At 48.7% G+C, this 20,725-nt stretch overlaps 1 protein-coding gene across 4 annotated transcripts in view; it reads right to left on the minus strand.

Annotated features, from left to right (window-relative positions):
- Positions 1 to 20,725, minus strand: part of ARID1A (AT-rich interaction domain 1A) — an 89,153-nt gene that overhangs the window by 12,121 nt on the left and 56,307 nt on the right. For 2 of the 4 annotated variants that reach the window (XM_054498934.2, XM_054498938.2), the window contains exons 5-11: positions 8,948 to 9,188; positions 8,570 to 8,659; positions 7,724 to 7,891; positions 6,729 to 7,041; positions 3,618 to 3,763; positions 3,418 to 3,527; positions 1,986 to 2,195 (exon numbers count right to left, since the gene is read on the minus strand). In XM_054498934.2, the coding sequence (XP_054354909.1) occupies positions 1,986 to 2,195; positions 3,418 to 3,527; positions 3,618 to 3,763; positions 6,729 to 7,041; positions 7,724 to 7,891; positions 8,570 to 8,659; positions 8,948 to 9,188 (1,278 nt within the window). The remainder of the gene's footprint in view (positions 1 to 1,985; positions 2,196 to 3,417; positions 3,528 to 3,617; positions 3,764 to 6,728; positions 7,042 to 7,723; positions 7,892 to 8,569; positions 8,660 to 8,947; positions 9,189 to 20,725) is intronic. The other 2 variants (XM_063667319.1, XM_063667315.1) reach the window with 1 other exon arrangement.

Raw genomic sequence — 20,725 nt, forward strand, 5'->3', positions numbered from 1 at the left:
CTCGGCCTCCCAAAGTGCTGGGATTACAGGTGTGAGCCACTGTGCCTGGCCCAGGGCCTTATTATGACTTTTGTACCTCCCCAGCAGCCAACCTACAGTTCTGCCTCCTTCCCTCAGCTTCAGGGCACATTGACCAAGCCCATTCCCCAGATGCTCCCTACAATTAGTCTTTCTGCTCTAGCTGGACAGGTCTCCTTCTTCAATGTATTCTTATGCTTATTCATCTACCATATGGTAAGCCTGTTCCCCCAAGGCCTGGGAACAAGAGTTTTCGAGTCCCTATACACAAAGGAAGTTCAATAGGTTGTAATGTCTGCTGATATGGTACCCATGATACTAGAAAGAAGAGTTTAAAGAGGCACAGAGGGGAGACAACCTAGAGGGGCAGAGGTGACTCGGAATACTTCTTAGAGTGGGTAACACCTGAGCTAAGTCTTCATGGTTGGAGATGGCCTTGGTGGGAAATATCCAGACTCTCTCCCATCTCCGTGGCATCTAGGCCAGTCTACTGGATTGGCCACTCTTCCACCTAAACCCTACTAATCCTTTAGATAAGCTCAAGATTCAGCTTTGCTTTCTTGGAGCCTTCACAAACTAACTTATAAATAGCACTCTTTTTTGCCCCTGAATTATCACTGTCTTTATGAAAGTTCAATTACAATCATGGCATTTTAAAGGTTTGCATCCTTTTGCAATCTGGAAGGCAGGCTCAGGCATTAGAATTCTCTCTGTACCTCATCCTAGGTTCGGTGAACCCTGAAGCCCACCCAATCAGAAGTGAGCGAAACCTAACCCAATGCTCCCTTTCCCTATAGGCAGGGAAGGCTGGACTATGAGATCTGAGTATCAGGGAGAATGGCAGGAATATGCATGGAGTCACCTCAAAAGCCTTCCGTGGCTTTGCTTCTCATGCCAGTTATGTGGCAGTATGCACGTGTCTTGTTTTGTTTTGTTTTCCTTTGTGGGGGAGGGGAATAAAGCCTGAAGGGAGAAGGAATTCATAACTGACTGTTGGCTGGCTTCATTCCAACCACTTTCTTTTCTGCTGGTGACAGCTGTTTTCCTCTTCTGATTTAGAAGGTTTGGAATAAGTCCCTCCCTGCCACGCCTCCCCGAGCTCAGCCACAAACTGATCCAACAGCAGACTTCTGGTCTGGTGACTACAGAACACACACAGGAGGGAAGTCTGCAAGGCACAGTCTGCTGTCTGTCTGTGCTGCCTCACCTGTTTGCCTCCTGGGCTGAGTCTACAAAATTGTAAGGTATCAGAGTAGGCGCAAGCTCTGGGTGGTGTCCAATTCAGGTTTTCATTTAAGTTTCCCATACAGAATAACTAAACACATAATTTCCTACTACTTCTTCCTTTATTATAAACTATTTCTACTAAGCAGTTCCTGAAATCCTATCTCTATTGGGAAGCTTCCAGGAATGGGAAGATCTACTTCTACTCTGGCTGCCTCTGTACCATCTTGCAGGCCGATTTATGTGGCAGAAACCTTGCTGATAGCCAAAGTTATTTCTAACTTTTGACAGTCTAGTGGATTATATACTGTTACATACTGTTTGTATTTTACAAATAAGGAAATTAAGGTTCAGAGTGGTTACACACCTTAAGGTCATATATGTTATAAGTGGCCAAGAAGGGATTCAAAACCAGGACCATCTCTCCAAATCCTGTCTTTGCTACTATGCCAAATTGCCTCCCATGGAATCAGAATGCCCACAGACTTTCTCTAGCTTTACACCTCAGTGGGACCCTAGATACATGGTAAACTTACTGCTAATACCTCATACTACCAGGGAGGTCTCTGCTTCCTGCCTTATCTTCTGGGAAACCTGTGCTCCCCGGTCTATCAATATTCGACTCAGAAAGCAGGAGAGGATGATGTCCCTGTGGGATGCATGGTACCACGTGAAGCCAGTGAGTACCTAGAAAGGGGTTAGTGGAAACCACAGGGGCAGTCAAGTGTCAGGCGCCCACTCACCTGAGTCAATCCACCAATCTCCTTCACAGACACATAGAGGCGATAGAGGTCCAGAGGTTTCCTACCCACAGCAGGCAGATTTGTCATGCCCATGGCCTTCTCCTCAGTGAAGGCCAGATAACGGTCCACCCACATCTTCCTCTCAGGCTCACCACCCAGCTCATACAACTTGGTGATCTTCTCATTGGTTGTAGTAGAAGAACTGGATTTCTGGAAGGTTCAGGTCAAAATTCATAGGAATGGGTCAGATTCAAAGCCTATGCTAAGGGTCTCAGAAGTCTCTTGACTGGAGCAGTGTTAAAGCTTCTTACTCTGGGGTGGTCACTAACACCTGCCCTACCTTCATAAGGTTGAAGGGCCAAAAGAGAACCAAATTTTTTTTTCTATAAAGGAAGGAAGCTAACACTGAATATATGTTATGTATTGGGTGCTGTGCTAGATGCCTTTATATATTAGGTATTATAAAATTATCCCCATTTTTAAAGATAAGGAAGCAGGCACCAGGAGGCAAAGCCTAAGATCTCACAGCTTTTAAGTGGCAGGCTGAATATCAAATCCTTGTCCACCTGACATCAAAGCCACTACTGCTCCCACACTACTACCCAGGAGCCTGAACATACTTAGGTACTATGTTTTAGAGAAATTGAAAAACTCACAACATGATCTTGAGGCAATGGGATGGACTAAAATGAAAAGAAACTCTTTGCCTCTTCTAAACAAAGGAAGGGTTTCCCACCTGGTTGAAGGGCTTTGGATATCATCCTGTACAAGACAGGAAGGTGGTCAAAAGGGCTGGGAGCCAGAGGTGAAGACTTACAGGAAGTAACAGCTATGATTTTTATTTTCCCTATGTATATAGACAGGGAAAGTGAGGTATGGCCAAGGACAGAAATATTTCAAATGACCCAAATGCTGAGTAGGACCCTTTACTACCGCACAGCCTAACAGCACACTCAGGACCACCCTAAGGGACGCCAAGGACTCAAGCCTCATCTGCCTTATCTCCTTCTTTACAGAACACAGGGTACCATTCCTGCTGCTATGAGTAAGGTTTAGGAAGAGAAGAGCAACTAGTTGCCCATGGCACACCCCATCTATCAATGCTTGAGTACAGGAGGCACGGTTTCACAGAGGGCACCAGCCAAACAGTACAGAGAGTTTGATGCTGCAGGGTCTGGCATTTCCCCCATAACAAACAGCTGTGAGAATATTATGTTATTTACCAGGATCCTTTAGACCAACAGAGACCCAACTCACTGAGCTATTATTCTGGGACCCTTCATGATAAGAGGAGGCAACAGCAGCTTTTTCAGAGACTATCTAGTCCAGTGTCATAAAAGGCTGGGATCTTGTCACTCTCTTTTGTTTTTCCTTCCTATCACTGAAAAAGATAGGACACAAAGTTGAAAGGAGTCAAGACAAAAACCGCTACCTTGGATTTGGATTCTGTCTTGGGTGTCCCATCTGCCTTGTTGTTCATTTTGGTGGCTGGAGTTAACTTGACATCCCCAAGGCCCATCATCTCTGGGCTGGCTGCCATCCCTGTAAAAGAGAAAAAAATTCCCAAGTCCAGTAAGTTTAGCTGTGATGTGACTCTTGAAGAAATCCCTAGTGAGAATGACTAGCACTTACCTGCAGAATTGTTGGCCATGGTTCCACCCATGGAATATGGGGGTCCCTGAGGGTTGATCATGCCAGCCATACTATTAATCCCTTGTCCATAAGGAGGTCCAGTTCCCATCATGCCCCCTTGATTCATATTGGGGTAGCCTGGTGGCCTAAGGAAGAAGATGGAAAGTGAGAGACAAAGGTTAGACTCTGAGCTTTTAGACTTGAACTTGAGCCAAATAAAGCTGTGTGATCATCTAGTAAAGATTAAAAGGAAAACATTTATGGGTCCCCAAAACTAGAACTATGCAACATCCAGATATTATTTTTCTTTAATTTATTTTCTTGAGACAGGGTATTGCTCTGGCACCCTGGCTGGAGTGCAGTGGTGTGATCATAGCTTACTGCTATGATCTCCTGAGCTCAAACAATCTGCCTTCCTCAGCCTCCTGAGTGCCTAAGACTATGAGGCATGCACCACCATGTCTAGCTAACACCCAGATTTTCTTTCTTTTTTTTTTTTTTTTGAGACAGAGTTTCACTCTTGTTGCCCAGGCTGGGGTGCGATGGCAAAATCTCGGCTCACTGAAACCTCCGCCTCCCAGGTTCAAGCAATTCTCCTTTCTCAGCCTCCCGAGTAGCTGGGATTACAGGCATGTACTACCACACCCGGCTAATGTTGTATTTTTAGTAGAGATGGGCTTTCTCCATGTTGGTCAGGCTGGTCTTGAACTCCTGACCTCAGGTGATCCACCTGCCTCGGCTTCCCAAAGTGCTGGGATTACAGGCATGAGCCACCGAGCCCGGCCAACACCCAGATTTTCTTATCTTCTACCTCCCGTGAAAGATACTAAGAGAGTTCAAGCTCTAGATAGCAAACAATAGTTCAATTTTTTTTTTTTTTTTTTTTTTGAGATGGAGTCTCACTCTGTTGCCCAGGCTGGAGAGCAGTGGCGCGATCTCAGCTCACTGCAAGCTCCGCCTCCCAGGTTCATGCCATTCTCCTGCCTCAGCCTTCCGAGTAGCTGGGACTAAAGGCACCCGCCACCACGCCCGGCTAATTTTTTGTACTTTTAGTAGAGACAGGGTTTCACCGTATTAGCCAGGATGGTCTCGATGTCCTGACCTCGTTATCTGCCTGCCTCAGCCTCCCAAAATGCTGGGATTACAGGGGTGAGCCACCGTGCCCGGCCATTTTTTTTTTTTTTTTTTTGAGATGGAGTTTCACTCTTATCTCCCAGGCTGGAGTGCAATGGCACGATCTCGGCTCACTGCAACCTCCTCCTCCCAGGTTCAAGCAATTCTGCCTCAGCCTCGTGAGTAGCTGGGATTACAGGCACCCGCCACCATGCCTGGCTATTTTTTTGTATTTTTAGTAGAGATGGGGTTTCGCCATGCTGGGCAGGCTGGTCTTGAACTTCTGATCTCAGGTGATCCACCTGCCTCAGCCTCCCAAAGTGCTAGGATTACAAGAGTGAGCCACCGCACCCGGCCACAATAGCTCAATTTCAAAGGGTACAATTCTTTGAAGCAGAGCCCTGCTGTGTCCTTTAAGTATTGCCTTCCTCAAAGCCACCTCCAAAGTCAAGTTGTATTTCCATTTAAGGGCCCTGTCTGTGGCAAAAGGCATAGATGAAATGCTGAACTGTACCACTTTTTGTCATGCTAAATCCCAACCAGACTGGAACCCTCAGCATAGCACCCAGAGGTGGCTTTGCATCATTTCTTGAGGGGCCTAATGCAAACTTTGCACTTCCACCATTCTGAAGTTCTACCAAATCCACCTCTTTATAGTCAATCACCCTATTCTACCTTGGTTCATCAACAACTCAGTAAGACTTAGTGGCTAAAGAAGTCGTTAAACCTAATCACACGAGCCTTCTGCACTCTAGCACCAGAGTCAACACACAGGACCACATAAAACAGTAGGAGAAATGGCAAACCACAAGCTTACCATTTGCTATTTCTAACACCAAAGATCCAAGACATATGTATCATAAAGAATCCTTTTGGAAACCAAAAAGTTGACTGATAGAAGTTAAACCACCTACTCTGAACACTTATTTTGCACATCAAAATAAGCAGTCTTTAGCCCTGGCAACATAGTGAGACCCCATCTCTATTAAAAAAAAAAGGCTGGGCATGGTGGATCATGCCCGTAATCCCAGCACTTTCGGAGGCCAAGGCAGGCAGCTCACTTGAGGTCAGGAGTTTGAGACCAGCCTGGCTAACATGGTGAAACCCAGTCTAAAAATATAAAAATTAGCAGGGCATGGTGGCGGGTACCTGTAATACCAGCTACTTGGGAGGCTGAGGCAGGAGAATTGCTTGAACCTGGAAAGCAGAGGTTGCAGTGAGCTGAAAGTGCGCCATTACACTCCAGCTTGGGCAACAGAGTGAGACTGTCTCTGAATAAATAAATAAATAAATAAATAAAAATAAAAAATAAAAAAAAATTAGCCGGGTGTGGTGGTGTGTGCCTGTAGTCCCAACTACTCAGAAGGCTGAGGTGGGAGGATCACTTGAGTCTGGGAGGTCGAGGCTGCAGTGAACTGTGGTCATGCCACTGCAATTCAGCCTGCGGAACAGAGCAAGGCCCTGTCTCAAAAGACCCCAAAACAAAACAAAACACCCCACAAAACCCTTTTTTTTTTCCGACAGTCTTGCTCTGTCGCCCACGCTGGAGTGCAGTGGTGCAATCTTGGCTCACTGCAACCTCCTCCTCCTGGGTTCAAGCGATTCTCCTGCCTCAGCCTCCCGACAGCCGGGATTACAGGCGTGCGCCACCATGCCCAGCTAATTTTTGTATTTTTAGTACAGACGGGGTTTCACCATGTTGGTCAGGCTGGTCTCGATTTCTGACCTCATGATCTGCCCGCCTTGGCCTCCTAAAGTGCTAGGATTACGGGCGTGAGCCGCCACGCCTGGCCAAAAACCTGTCTTTTATAAAGCTCTTTACATATGATGTTTAGTCACGTGAAATTTCAGACCCACCTAAGGTATGTAAGAATTAACACTTCATACACACACACCCATTTTTCCCCCCTGGTTTAGGTCCAAAAGCATCTCAATAATCTGAGTGGGTCTATAATACATTTTCTTGCACTGACACCCTCTCTGCTTCCCAGGCCTTACCTGTTTTGGATAGAGTTGGCAGCAACATGCATGGCGACAGCAGTTTCTTGGGTTTTCCGGTTCATGCCCCCTGGTGGGGGACACATCCCTGACCCAACCTGAGGTGGCATATTGGCCATGTTAGGGCCATAAGGCCGGTTGCCCATGGAGGTGTGACTCATCCTCCCTGGAGGGAGTGTGCCATAAGGTGGGATGCCAGGCTGTCCATGCATTTGACCTCCGGCACCCATGGGGTTTATGCCTCCAGCCATGCCTGCACTGGGGTAGTTGGCATTGGGCAAGGCATTATAGTTTGGCTGCCTGGGGTAGCCACCTGGGAGTGGAGGAAGAGAAGACTTGGTTAGTCACTCACTAGCAACTCACTAATATCTCTCAACTCTAGAACACCAAACAATGTCATTCAATATTTTGGTTAGGAAAGAGATCAACTTCATAGTAGTCTTTATCGCCATGAGAAAAAAGTGGGGGATGCCAGAAGCATGTAAAGGCAGGTCAGTTATCCCCTCCATCTTAAAGGCAGCACAGAGCAAGGCTGGCTTTGCTGCCACACAGGCATTTCAACTTCCAGAAGAAGATAACTTCCTTTCTATTTCCATGCTCTGTGTAAGATTCTCAACTTTTGATCGGCCTAGGGCTGCCATTTTGAGCAAAGATCTATTCCATTATGACTTATTCACTAAAAATAATAAAAAAATAATAATAACCAATAGCTACCATGTATAAATTGTCTGTGCTCAATGGTGGAGTAAACACCTAATCTCCATTTTTATAAATGAAACAGAGGCTCAGTGAAATTGAAAGACTTTCTCATGGTGACAAAATAAGTGGAGACAAATGGAATCTTGCCTTGCCCTACTTCAGGGCCTGGGCTGGGTGGATTAAAGGCAAAGGACAGCCCTTCTCTCACAAGGTTACAAGCTAGATGGCAACATATCAGACAAGGAACTGTTTTCTCCTCTCACACCTATCTACTCCTAACTGGGTAGTATACTGACCTTGTGGGCCATACTGACCCCCCTGGGGACCATAGCTCCCCATGGAGTTCTGCTGGTAGGAGCCCATGCCTGTGTGTATCTGTCCTCCGGAAGGCTGACGCGGAGATAAGGCTGAGCCGGGCTGGGGGGAACTGTACTGGGGCATCTGGGGGTTCCTCTGCATATAACCTATTTGTGGGTAGTATCCATATAGTTATTAGCTTTATACAATGCGAACAAATGCTCTCCATCCTTATCCTGGGACTTTACCATCTACATTTTCTTTAGCAGCCACTTGCATGGAGTCTCTATCTGATTTTCTATATAGTGGTGTGTCATTTTAGGCACCTTCAGAGTGACATAAACAATTAACCAGGGCATGCCAACTGTTTCTACTAAATGGAGGTTTGAAAAGACAAAGAACAATGACAAAAACCAAAATGAATGACTTAATGAGTGAAGATCGAATGTTGAGTCTTCAGCAACTGCCGACCAAATGAGGCAAAATGTAAGGGGGCAACCATCAAAACACAGACAAGTACTGAGAAATGGAGACACTAACATGGCCAAGCCCACTCTAACTTCACAATTTGCTGCTGGGTCTCAGCACAAAGAAGTAATAAGTGTTTGAGATTATATATCTGCTAATTACCCTGATCTGATCACTATATGTTATATCTATTGAAACATCATTATGTACCCCATAAATAAGTACAATTATTATGTCAACTTTTAAAGAATATAAAAACAATTTGCTACAGGGATTGGTCTAAGCTTCATGGTCAAACAGCTCTCCAAAAGCTACTACATAGGGCACTCAAATGTCTGCCCTAGCTCCCTGCCCCTCCCCAACACCCAGGCTCTCACCTCGATCTTGGGCAATGCTTGATTGGTTCATGGAAGGATGCATGATGCTGTCCGACTGGCCACTGGGTGGCCGAGGTGGCATCTGGTTGCCTGCTCCAGACAAAGAACAACATAAGCATATCATGGCTAAGCCTGGGAATTCTAACTAGGAAGTCAATTCAGAGCTAGAAATGGCTCATGAAGAGGCCAAGTACCTCCCAGTATCACACACAAAGAGATCCAGCCAACAGGTTCCAATCTCCTTCTCCAAATGCTAAGGGGAAACTATGCAGGCATGAGCCAGAGATGCTTTCTCTGCCAGTGGAAGACTAGGGCTCCTTAATATTACTGGGGGCAGTCACCTTTCCCTCTCCCTAAAGCCCAGCACTTTGAGGGTACCTGGCACTGCAGCAGGCGAGAGTGGTCCTGAGCGAGACTGAGCAACACTGGCGGGAGAGCCAACAGGGGACGGGGAAGGGCCTCGGATGCCAGGCAGGTGAGGGGAGGTATGAGGAGAGAAAGGAGACTGAGCTGGATTACTCTGCTCTCCTTGGCTGCTGGAAATCCCTGATGTGCTCACTCCAGGACTCAGAGCTCCTTCTGTCCCCATGGGGAGGTCATCTATTGAACCAGATAGATCCTAGAACATATATATAAGAACATGGATTAGTAATATTAGGCAGAAAGATTCTACTTTCAATAATCCTACTACTTGCTTAGCATTTTCCTTAAATAACCAAGAGCAAATACATCACACACGTTCTTTAGTCATGATACTATTTTTATTAAAAAAACTTTTTTTTTTTTTTTTTGAGACAGAGTTTCACTCTTGTTGCCCAGGCTGGAGTGCAACGGCATGTCTCGGCTCATCGCAACCTCTGCCTCCCAGGTTCAAGCAATTCTCCTGCCTCAGCCTCCCGAGTGGCTGGGATTACAGGCAAGCGCCACCACGCCCGGCTAAATTTTTGTATTTTTAGTAGAGACGGGTTTTCTCCATGTTGGTCAGGCTGGTCTCAAACTCCCGACCTCAGGTGATCCACCCTCCTTGGCCTCCCAAAGTGCTGGGACTATAGGCATGAGCCATTGCGCCCGGCCCTAGTCATCATACTATAACTTACATATGGCAAACTCTGTTAAGGACCAGGTGGAATATATATTAGACCTTTGTGGGCCATAAAGCCTCCTTCAAAACTACTCAACTCTGACACTATAGTGCAATAGTAGTCAGACAATATACGAACAATGGTGTGACTGAGTTTTGCTGACTCCTGTTCTATCCCCTCAGAAGCAGATCTAGCACTTTCGTCTTCTTTCCCAGTCATAACTTCTACAGTCATAAGAAAGCAACTATTTCAGTGAGGCTTTAGTTCTAATAGCAAAACTTTACAAAATGCTGCCAGGATGGCACCAGGAGCTACAAGAGAATGTTAACAAGTTTGGGAAACATTTATAGATCCCCTCTCCTTCTATTACATATTACAATGATGATTATTATTATAGATTATCATAGCCTCCATTTGCCAAGGACTCACTCCAAGTCACTATACTTTGCAACATAAGGGGTAGGAGGTAAGAAAGAGAGACACTGGATGAGAAAGACAATTTCTTAACTGCCAAGAAGGTCTGGGACTACACTCCTAACACCTGGTCTATAACAGTAATCAACAAATGTTTGCCAATTGAACAAATTCTGTTTTTTTTCCCCAGCTTTTATGTTTTACAGTGAGAACTTGGTATTTATTTGTAGGCTTTGCTTGTCTTGAGTTAATCAATAAAGAGTTCACTGTAGGTCAACAAACTCCAGTATTAGCAAACAGGAGCTCAATATGAAAAATATTCACCCCAGCAAATGCACTCTAACTCCATCCCCTGCCCCATATTCATTCTCTAGCAACATTACTTCAGGCTGGGAACTAACTGTAATTGAAGGATGAAAACCCTGATACTTACATGGTAAAGAAAAGAGTTCTCTTAAAGAAATACACCGGGCCACGCGCAGTGGCTCATGCCTGTAGTCCCAGCCTTTTGGGAGGCTGAGGTGGGCAGATCACTTGAGCCCAGGAGTTCGAGACCAGCGTGGGCAACATGGCGAAACCCTGTCTCTACTAAAAATACCCCCAAAATAAGCCAGGTGTGGTGGTGTGCAGCTGTAGTCCCAGCTACTTGGGAGGCTGAGGTGGGAGAATAACTTAAGCCCAGGAGGAGGAGGCTGTAGTGAGCCGAGATTGTACCACTGCACTCCAGCATAGGTAATGAAGCGAAACACCATCTCAAAAACAAACAAACAAACAAACAAACAAAAACAAAACCGAAAACACCACACATCTCAAGGAGGAAGAGATCCAAGTTGGTTTGATTTGAGTCTATTCCTGCTCACACAAACAAGCTCACCCTGGAAAGATCGGCTGAAAGTGACTTTGACCCTAAGATCTGACAGTAACACTGGAGGTCAGAGGGCAGCTTTTAGGCTCTCCTTCAAGTATCCAAGCTGGGTGGACCTTCCACAAACCACTTGGGTACCTCACTAGGCTGGGAGCATTTCTGCTGAGCTCTCGGAGACAAAGTTTGCTCTGAAGGCAGGTAGGTAGGTGTGTATTTGTGCCTGTGTCTAGCTTTCCATGTTAGCTGAGAAGTCAGAAAATGCTAGCTTTCCCTCTCCCTCTCCCCTCTCCCCTCTCCCCTCTCCCCTCTCCCCTCTTTTTTCGGTCTCCCTCTCCTTCTTTTTTCGGTCTCCCTCTGTTGCCGAAGCTGGACTGTACTGCCGGGATCTCGGCTTGCTGCAACCTCCCTGCCTCGGGCTCCTGTGACTCTCCTGCCTTGGCCTGCCGAGTGCCTGGGATTGCAGGCGCGCACCGCCACGCCTGAATGGTTTTTGTATTTTTGGTGGAGACGGGGTTTCGCCGTGTTGACCGGGCTGGTCTCCAGCTCCTGGCCTCGAGTGATCTGCCTGCCGCGGCCTCCCGAGGTGCTGGGATTGCAGACGGAGTCTCGCTAACTCAATGCTCAATGGTGCTCAGGCTGGAGTGCAGTGGTGTGATCTCGGCTCTCTGCAACCTCCACCTACCAGCCTCCTGCCTTGGCCTCTTAAAGTGCTAAGATTACAGCCTCTGCCCCACCGCCACCCCGTCTAGGAAGTGAGGAGCGTCTCTGCCTGGCCGCCCATCGTCTGGGATGTGAGGAGCCCCTCTGCCCGGCCGCCCCGTCTGGGAGGAAGTGAGGAGCGCCTCTGCCTGGCCGCCACCCCGTCTGGGAGGAAGTGAGGAGCACCTCTGCCCAGCTGCCCCATCTGGGAAGTGAGGAGCGCCTCCGCCCGGCTGCCACCCCCTATGGGAAGTGAGGAGCGCCTCTGCCCGGCCGCCCACTCTGGGAAGTGAGGAGCGCCTCTGCCCGGCCGCCCACTCTGGGAAGTGAGGAGCGCCTCTGCCCGGCCGCCCCGTCTGGGAGGTGAGGAGCACCTCTGCCTGGCCACTCCGTCTGGGAAGGGAGGAGCGCCTCTGCCCGGCCACCCCGTCTGGGAGGTGAGGAGCGCCTCTGCCCGGCTGCCACCCCGTCTGGGAGGAAGTGAGGAGCGCCTCTGCCCGGCTGCCCCATCTGGGAAGTGAGGAGCGCCTCTGCCCGGCCGCCACCCCATATGGGAAGTGAGGAGCGCCTCTGCCTGACCACTCCGTCTGGGAGGTGAGGAGCGCCTCTGCCCGGCCGCCCCGTCTGGGAGGTGAGGAGTGCCTCTGCCCGGCCGTCACCCCGTCTGGGAGGAAGTGAGGAGCACCTCTGCCCGGCTGCCCCGTCTGGGAGATGAGGAGCACCTCTGCCCGGCCGCCCCGTCTGGGAGATGAGGAGCACCTCTGCCCGGCCGCCCCGTCTGGGAGGTGAGGAGTGCCTCTGCCCGGCTGCCACCCCGTCTGGGAGGAAGTGAGGAGCACCTCTGCCCGGCCGCCCCCTCTGGGAAGTGAGGAGCGCCTCTGCCTGGCCGCCACCCCGTCTGGGAGGAAGTGAGGAGCGCCTCTGCCTGGCTGCCCCATCTGGGAAGGGAGGAGCACCTCTGCCCGGCCGCCACACCGTCTGGGAAGTGAGGAGCGCCTCTGCCTGGCTGCCCCATCTGGGAAGGGAGGAGCACCTCTGCCCAGCCGCCACACCGTCTGGGAAGTGAGGAGCGCCTCTGCCTGGTCGCCCCGTCTAGGAGGTGAGGAGCGCCTCTGCCCGGCCGCCCTGTCTGGGAGGTGAGGAGCGCCTCTGCCTGGCCGCCACCCCATCTGGGAGGAAGTGAGGAGCGTCTCTGCCCGGCCGCCCCGTCTGGGAAGTGAGGAGCGCCTCTGCCCGGCCGCCCCCTCTGGGAAGTGAGGAGCGCCTCTGCTCGGCCGCCCCCTCTGGGAAGTGAGGAGCGCCTCTGCTCGGCCGCCCCGTCGGGGAAGGGAGGAGCGCCTCTGCCCGGCCGCCCCGTCTGGGAGGTGAGGAGCGCCTCTGCCCGGCTGCCACCCAGTCTGGGAGGAACTGAGGAGCGCCTCTGCCCGGGCGGCCCCGTCTGGGAAGCGAGGAGCGCCTCTGCCCGGGCGGCCCCGTCGGGGAAGTGAGGAGCGCCTCTGCCCGGCCGCCCCGTCTGGGAGGAGAGGAGCGCCTCTGCCCGGGCGGCCCCGTCTGGGAAGCGAGGGGCGCCTCTGCCCAGCCGCCCTGTCTGGGAGGTGAGGAGCGCCTCTGCCCGGCTGCCCTGTCTGGGAGGTGTACCCAACAGCTCCGAAGAGACAGCGACCATCGGGAGCCGGCCATGAGGACGATGGCGGTTTTGTTGAAGAGAAGGGGAGGAAGTGTGGGGAAAGGAAGGAGAGATCAGATTGTTGCTGTGTCTGTGTAGAAAGGGGTGGGCATAGGAGACTCCATTTTGTTCTGACTAGGAGAAATTCTTCTGCCTTGGGATGCTGTTGATCTATGGCCTTTCCCCCAGCCCCCTGCTCTCTGAAACATGTGCTGTGTCAACTCAGGGTTAAATGGATTAAGGGTGGTGCAAGATGTGCTTTGTTAAACAGATGCTTGAAGGCAGCATGCTCTTTAAGAGTCATCACCACTCCCTAATCTCAAGTACTCAGGGGCACAAACACTGCAGAAGGCCGCAGGGTCCTCTGCCTAGGAAAACCAGAGACCTTTGTTCATGTGTTTATCTCCTGACCTTCTCTCCACTATTATCCTATGACCCTGCCATATCCCCCTCTCCGAGAAACACCCAAGAATGATCAATAAATACTTCAGAAATTAAAAAAAAAAAAAAAAAAAAAAAAAAAGAAAATGCTAGCTTTCTTGTTGGTAAGAAGTAGGCCAGGTATGCCATAGCATACTTTAAAAATGCAATGAGAATTCGTTCCAGCATAGAATGATTTCAAGAGGCCAACCACGAGGTAACAGCAAAGGACATCTTCCTTTCTCGAAGGACTGAAGTACTTGGAGCTATGAAGAGCCCCATGTTAATCCCAAGATAAGAGGGATTACATCCTTGGTTCTTCCTTTTCTTTTTTTTTTCTTTTTTGAGACAGGGTCTCACTCTGTTACCCCAGGCTGCAGTACACTGGCATGATGCCAGCTCCCTACAGCCTCAACCTGCCCAGCTCAAGTGATCCTCTTACCTCAGCCTCCTGAGTAGCTGGGACTACAGACACGCACTACCACATCTGGCTCTGTATGTGTGTGTACAGGCAGGCGTGTGTGTGTGTGTGTGTGTGTGTGTGTGTGTGTGTGTGTGTGTGTGTGTGTGTGTGTGTGTGTGTGTGTGTGTGTGTGTGTGTGTGTGTGTGTGTGTGTGTGTGTGTGTGTGTGTGTGTGTGTGTGTGTGTGTGTGTGTGTGTGTGTGTGTGTGTGTGTGTAAGGGATTCTGCCATGTTGCCCAGGGTGGTCTCAAACTCTTGGGCTCCGTCCTCCCACACTGGCCTCCCAAACTCCTGATATGATAGGCATGAGTCACTGTGCCCAGCCCCATCCCTGTTTTGGTGGCTAAGTTATACCACGGACATCTAGCCTCTGAGCCAAGAACAAACTAAAAGACGCAGCAAGATGACAAGGAGAGCCACTGTAAGTAGAAAGGGTCTCAAGAAGCACTCGTTAGGCCCTACAGTCTATAGCAAATTCCACAGCTCAATGCTCTGTTTTAGGGACCAGAAAGTTCCCTCATCCACTCCTTCCTACAGTCTCCATTCCTTATCAAACTGCCAGCTTCTGGTAATAAGAACTTTCCTGCTTACAGGAAAAAGAAGTGTATTTCAGAACAGAATAGGAATCAAGGATCCATCCGTCAGACGAGAACTTGGTTCAGTTCAAATTGCTTTGAAAAATTATATGTTGGCCAGGTGCGGTAGCTCATGTCCGTAATCCCAGCACTTTAGGAGGCCGAGGTAGGTGGATCACGAGGTCAGGAGTTCGAGACCAGCCTGGCCAACATGGTGAAACCCAGGCGTGGTGGTGGGCACCTGTAATCCCAGGTACTCAGGAGGCTGAGGCAGGGAGAATTCCTTGAACCCGGGAGGTGGACGTTACAGTGAGTCAAGACAGCACCACTGCATTCCAGCCTGGGTGACAGAGTGAGACTCCATCTCAAGAAAAAAAAAAAAAAGTTTTGATTATTTTTGTCTTTAGTTATACAAGTAAAACATGAACATTCTCATGATAAAAACATTTCAGATATTACAGGTGAAGCCAAAGTCCCCCAAACCAAAGTTCCCCACGGCTGTCCTTCTGTTGCCCTCAACAGAGAAACCACTGTTCAATTATTTGGTGCGTATTTTTGTGCGTTTTTATTTCCCCCTTTTTTGAGATGGAGTCTTGCTCTGTTGCCCAGGCTGGAGTGCAGTGGCACTATCGCGGCTCACTGCGACTTCCACCTCCTGGGTTCACGCCATTCTTCTGCCTCAGCCTCCCGAGAAGCTGGGACTACAGGCGCCCGCCACCACGCCCGGCTAATTTTTTTTGTATTTTTAGTAGAGACGGGGTTTCACCATGTTAGCCAGGATGGTCTCGATCTCCTGACCTCGTGATCCGCTCACCTTGGCATTTTTTTTTTTTTTTTTAAGAGACAGGGTCTCCCCGTCTGTCGCCTAGGCTGGAGTGCAGTGGCATGATCTCAGCTCACTGCAACCTCCACCTCCCAGGTTCAAGCGATTCTCCTGTCTCAGCCTCCTGAGTAGCTGGGATTATAAAAATTAAATGTTTTGTTTTGATCGTTTTTGTCTCTTGTTATACAAGTAAAACATAAACATTCTCATGATAAAAACATTTCAGATATTGGGCCGGGCGCAGTGGCTCACACCTGTAATCCCAGCACTTTGGGAGGCCGAGGCGGGCGGATCACAAGGTCAGGAAATCGAGACCATACTGGCTAACACGGTGAAACCCTGTCTTTACTAAAAATACAAAAAACTAGCCAGACGGGGTTGACGGGCACCCGTGGTCCCAGCTACTCGGGAGGCTGAGGCAGGAGAATGGCGTGAACCTGGAAGGCGCAGCTTGCAGTGAGCTGAGATTGCGCCACTGCACTCCAGCCTGGGCGACAGAGTGAGACTCCGTCTCAAAAAAGGGAAAAAAAAACATTTCAGCTATTATAGGTGAAGTCAAAGTCCCCCATGGCTGTCTTTCTGTTGCCCTCAATAGAGAAACCGCTGTTCAATTTGGTGTGTATCTTTGTGGTTTTTTTTTTTTTTTTTTTTTTTTAAAGAGACAGGGTCTCGGTCTGGGTCTGTCACCCAGGCTGGAGGGCAGTGGTATGATCTTGGCTCACTGCAACTTCCACCTCCTGGGTTCAAGTAATTCTCCTGTCTCAGCCTCCTGAGTAGCTGGGATTACAGGCGTGCGCCACCACACCCAGTTAATTTTTGTATTTTTAGTAGAGACGGGGTTTCTCCATGTTGGCCAGGCTGGTCTTGAACTCCTGACCTCAGGTGATCCACCACCTTGGCCTCCCAAAGTGCCGGCATTACAGGCATGAGCCACCACCCCCGGCCCCCCGGCTAATTTTCAAATTTTTTTGCAGAGATGGGGCCTTGCCATGTTGCCCAGGCTTGTCTCGAACTCCTGGGCTCAAGCAATCTGCCCTCCTCAGCCTCCTAAGATTCTGGGATTACAGGCATGAGCCACTGCCCCTGGCCTTGGTGTGTATCTTTGGACATGTACTAAAGCGCTAAGAAAAAAAACAAACAACAAGAAACAAAACAAAAAACCAAAACCCGGCCAGGCGCAGTGGCTCACGTCTGTAATCCCAGCACTTTGGGAGGCTGAGGCGGGCGGATCACGAGGTCAGGAGATCCAGACCATCCTGACTAACATAGTGAAACCCTGTCTCTACTAAAAACACAAAAAAATAGCCAGGTGTGGTGGCAGGTGCCTGTAGTCCCAGTTACTCGGGAGGCTGACGCAGGAGAATGGCATGAACCCAGGAGGCGGAGGTTGCAGTGAGCCGAGATCGTGCCACTGCACTCCAGCCTGGGCAACAGAGCGAGACTCCATCTCAGGGAAAAAAACAAAACAAAACAAAACCCACCAACCACTCCTATCAGCTCAGGGCAAGAACTGAGGAGGTCCTTTCAGCCACACTTTCAGTTAAAAAACTAGGCTCACCACAGATCCAAAAGGAGAATGCCCCTGGTCCACCTGAGGGATCCTAGAAGCCTAAAGAAAACCTTTGTAGCTCTTGGGGCTGGGGTCTCAGAACTCTGGAGGCATCCGTGGCTGGCAAAGAGGTGGCTTCCCCTTCTTCAGGAGAGCTGTCACTTTTGGTAAAGTGCCCTGAGCTTCTTGGAGAAAAAGGGCTAAATAAACCACTGTCAACAGTAGTCCCACCTGGCTGGGATGCCTGGGTATAGAAAAATACTGGGGAAGGAAGAGCATTAATCTTCTTATCTCTCTGATTTGGTTGGCTTGAGGCCAACCTCTCAACTATCATTTTCATTAGATGGCAACTGGTCAGCATCAGATAGTTGGTTTCAAATAATTTTAAGAGCCAAAATGTTAGCAAAGAAAGGGGCAAATCATTTACGATTAACTACAGCTACCATTTAAGCATCTACTATATGCCAGACACTTAGCAAAGTTACCCAGTTTTCTACAATTCTTGGTTATAGATACTACTACCATTACCATTTTGGTTTGTTTTTTTTTGAGTCAGGGTCTGGCTGTTACCCAGGCTGGAGTGCAGTGGCACAATCTTGGCTCACTGCAACCTCTGTCTCCTGGGTTCAAGCCATCCTCCCACCTCAACCTCCAGAGTAGCTGTGACTACAGACACGCGGTTAATTTTTTTTGTATTTTTGTAGTGGTGGGGTTTCACCATGTTGCCCAGGCTGGTCTCAAATTCCTGAGCCCAAGCAATCCTCCTACCTTGGCCTCCCAAAGTGCTGGGATCACAGGAGTGAGCCACTGTACCCAGCCACATTACCAATTTGAAGATGAGGAAGCTGATGCCTAAAGAGATTGGGTTACATGCTTAGGTCATCTGGCAAGTGGTGGAAGCCAGATTTTAAACCCGGGACTGCTGAACCCCATAGGCCATGCTGGCTTTCTCTCTCCATTATGTTGTGACACTATATGAACTGAGGAGAAAGGTCAGGCGTCTGAGTTAGGAAACCAAGGCCCAGCTTTTGGTACTTATCAGTTGTGACCTTAGGCAAACTGGCAACAAGTCAGGCTTCAGTTTTCTCACATATACAATCAGAGAGGGCTGGATAAATCTAAGTCTGTGACACCCATGGGGCATATGCATGAAACCCCCCTAGCACCATATGGTCAGGGTCAAACAACCAGCAGCAATATTCTGGAATGAGAGATATAACAACATACCAGCAATATAAATTCTAAGACATACCCCACCAGTCCCAGTGGCTAGTCATAGTAAATATTTTTATTGGGAAATGGGAGGGAGTGGTAAGGGCAGAAGTCTCCAAAAGATGTCCTGCCCCTCTATCTACATGAACAGATATTGCTCTCAGCTCCACGTCCTTTTATTTCACAGGACACACCTCTGCTTTCTACTCTACAAAAAGCCAGTTTTTCAGGTCTTTTGTTCCACAAAAAGCCAGATGTCTGATTGTTGAGTCAGACCTCAATGTTCCTAACAGTTCAGTTTTCTACAACACATTTATCATTAATAAAAAGTTCAATCGGGCCAGGTGTGGTGGCTCATGCCTGTAATCCCAGCACTTTGGGAGGCCGAGGCAGGCAGATCACGAGGTCAGGAGATTGAGACCATCCTGACTAACACGGTGAAACCCCATCTCTACTAAAAAATACAAAAAATTAGCCAGGGGTGGTGGTGTGTGCCTGTAGTCCCAGCTACTCGGGAGGCTGAGGCAGGAGAATGGCGTGAACTCAGGAGGCAGAGCTTGCAATGAGCCAAGATCGCGCCACTGCAATCCAAGCCCCTATTCTCCCTGGTGAGGGATGCCCTTGGCATCTCAGGACTCTCAGGTTCTCAGTTCTCCCAAAAGAGCCCACCTAACAGCATCTTCTGGAAGGACTGCGGAAATAACTGTAGCAATGCCCCTTTAATGGGAAGATTTCTTTTCCCGTGTTTGTTCTCCTCCAAGTATAATCCTGCTGAGAGATGGGAGGTGAGGATCAGCCCACTCAGTGCCCTACCAGTTCCAAGGAAGCAGCAGGGCCAGGAGAATTTCCTCACGTGTTTCCAATGTGTTTTGTGCATTTTATTGCTCATCTACCATGCAGATCAAAAGCGCTGGAGCAGATCCAACTATTTCACACAGAATCTCACACTCCAGGCTGGCTACAGCCCTGAAAGCCTTCATTTCTTTACTTGAAATACTGCCCAATGTTATTTTGGGATGTGACCTGATAGAGGAAGCCCATAGGGACTCCATGACGATAACCGTTCCAGCTGTGATTGGTTGCCCAGCCCTAGTGAGTGCCAGCATGAGTTTGTCAGGCTCTGCTGACAAACAGAACTCAGCAGCTAACACCTTCTTTTCACACCACAACAAAACCATGCCTGAAATCACATAGTCCATACCTTATTTTGTGGGGTAGGGGCGGTGGGGGTGCTGGTACTATCACAGGAAGAACTGCAAGTTCTAAGATGAATTGGCTGCCCACTGAAGAATATTTTTAAGCAGGAAGATACCAGATCAGGGTTAGAGGAGGGAAGTTTAAATTACCTCCCAACAGAGCCACATGAGGATGACATCAGTTCATTTTGCTGAGCAGGTTAAATGGCAACAGGTTAAGTATAAAGAATAGGCTCATGGCAATGCTCAGATTTAGGGTTTTCCCATAAATCTGGCTAAATCCTTGGGGAAACCCAGATGGAGTTCTTGTATCCATTTAATTGGGGAAAGCTTTTGCTGAGTTGTGCTGATACTGGCAGGTAAACCACCCATCATGAGAACCAGGTAAATCCTACGCAAATGCTTGTAGTAAGTGTGTGCACTGGGAACCTTGCAGCTCAGCCACCCCCACTTAAATGACAATACTTGAATAAAAAATTCCATAATGCCCAAATCTACACTAGTAATTTGTCAGTCCCCTATCCCCGCCCCGCCCCTAGGCTGCTCTCATGTTGAAGAATGGGAGGAAATCCTGAAGAACACAGAAGAGACTGGGAAACATAACCCATGAAGAAAAGGAAAAGGTAGGAGAGAAGGCAATAGCCTTAAACTCTAAGGAAGAAAAACTGAGACAAAATTAATTACTTAAGGCAAGTAAGTTTTTGGGAGACTGCGCTTTTCATAAAACCTTCCTTAAGCAACAATTTGTTGAGGGTAGCAGAAGAGAAGAGGCTACCTCTACTGAACACTTGTACAATAAAGTTTCAGTCATAAGTTCTCTTTTTTTCTCCTTAGTCTTTCCTATAAATGTAAGAAAGAGAAATTTGACCCACCCCAGACTGGTAGGGACTCCAAGAGTTACAGAACTGCTGTGACATTATTCGAGATTGGTCTCAATCCAACAGATTAACTGCCACCTATGCCTAGAGAGCAGGCTTGCTGATGTTAACTGAAATGCCAAGAAAGAATCAACACACAGAATAGGCTGCCTTTCACACTCGGTGGTAATTCCAGGTCAGGAGTTAAGCAGGTAGTAAGGAAGGGGAAGAAAAGATGCAGAGGTTGACACTACCCTTTTAGTGTAGGACCAAGCCCTATCACCTACATGGACTACCTCCATGGTTTGGAACAGCAGAAACTACTCCAGGAAAGG

Source organism: Pongo pygmaeus, chromosome 1 (assembly GCF_028885625.2).
Source record: "Pongo pygmaeus isolate AG05252 chromosome 1, NHGRI_mPonPyg2-v2.0_pri, whole genome shotgun sequence".
NCBI lineage: Eukaryota > Metazoa > Chordata > Mammalia > Primates > Hominidae > Pongo > Pongo pygmaeus.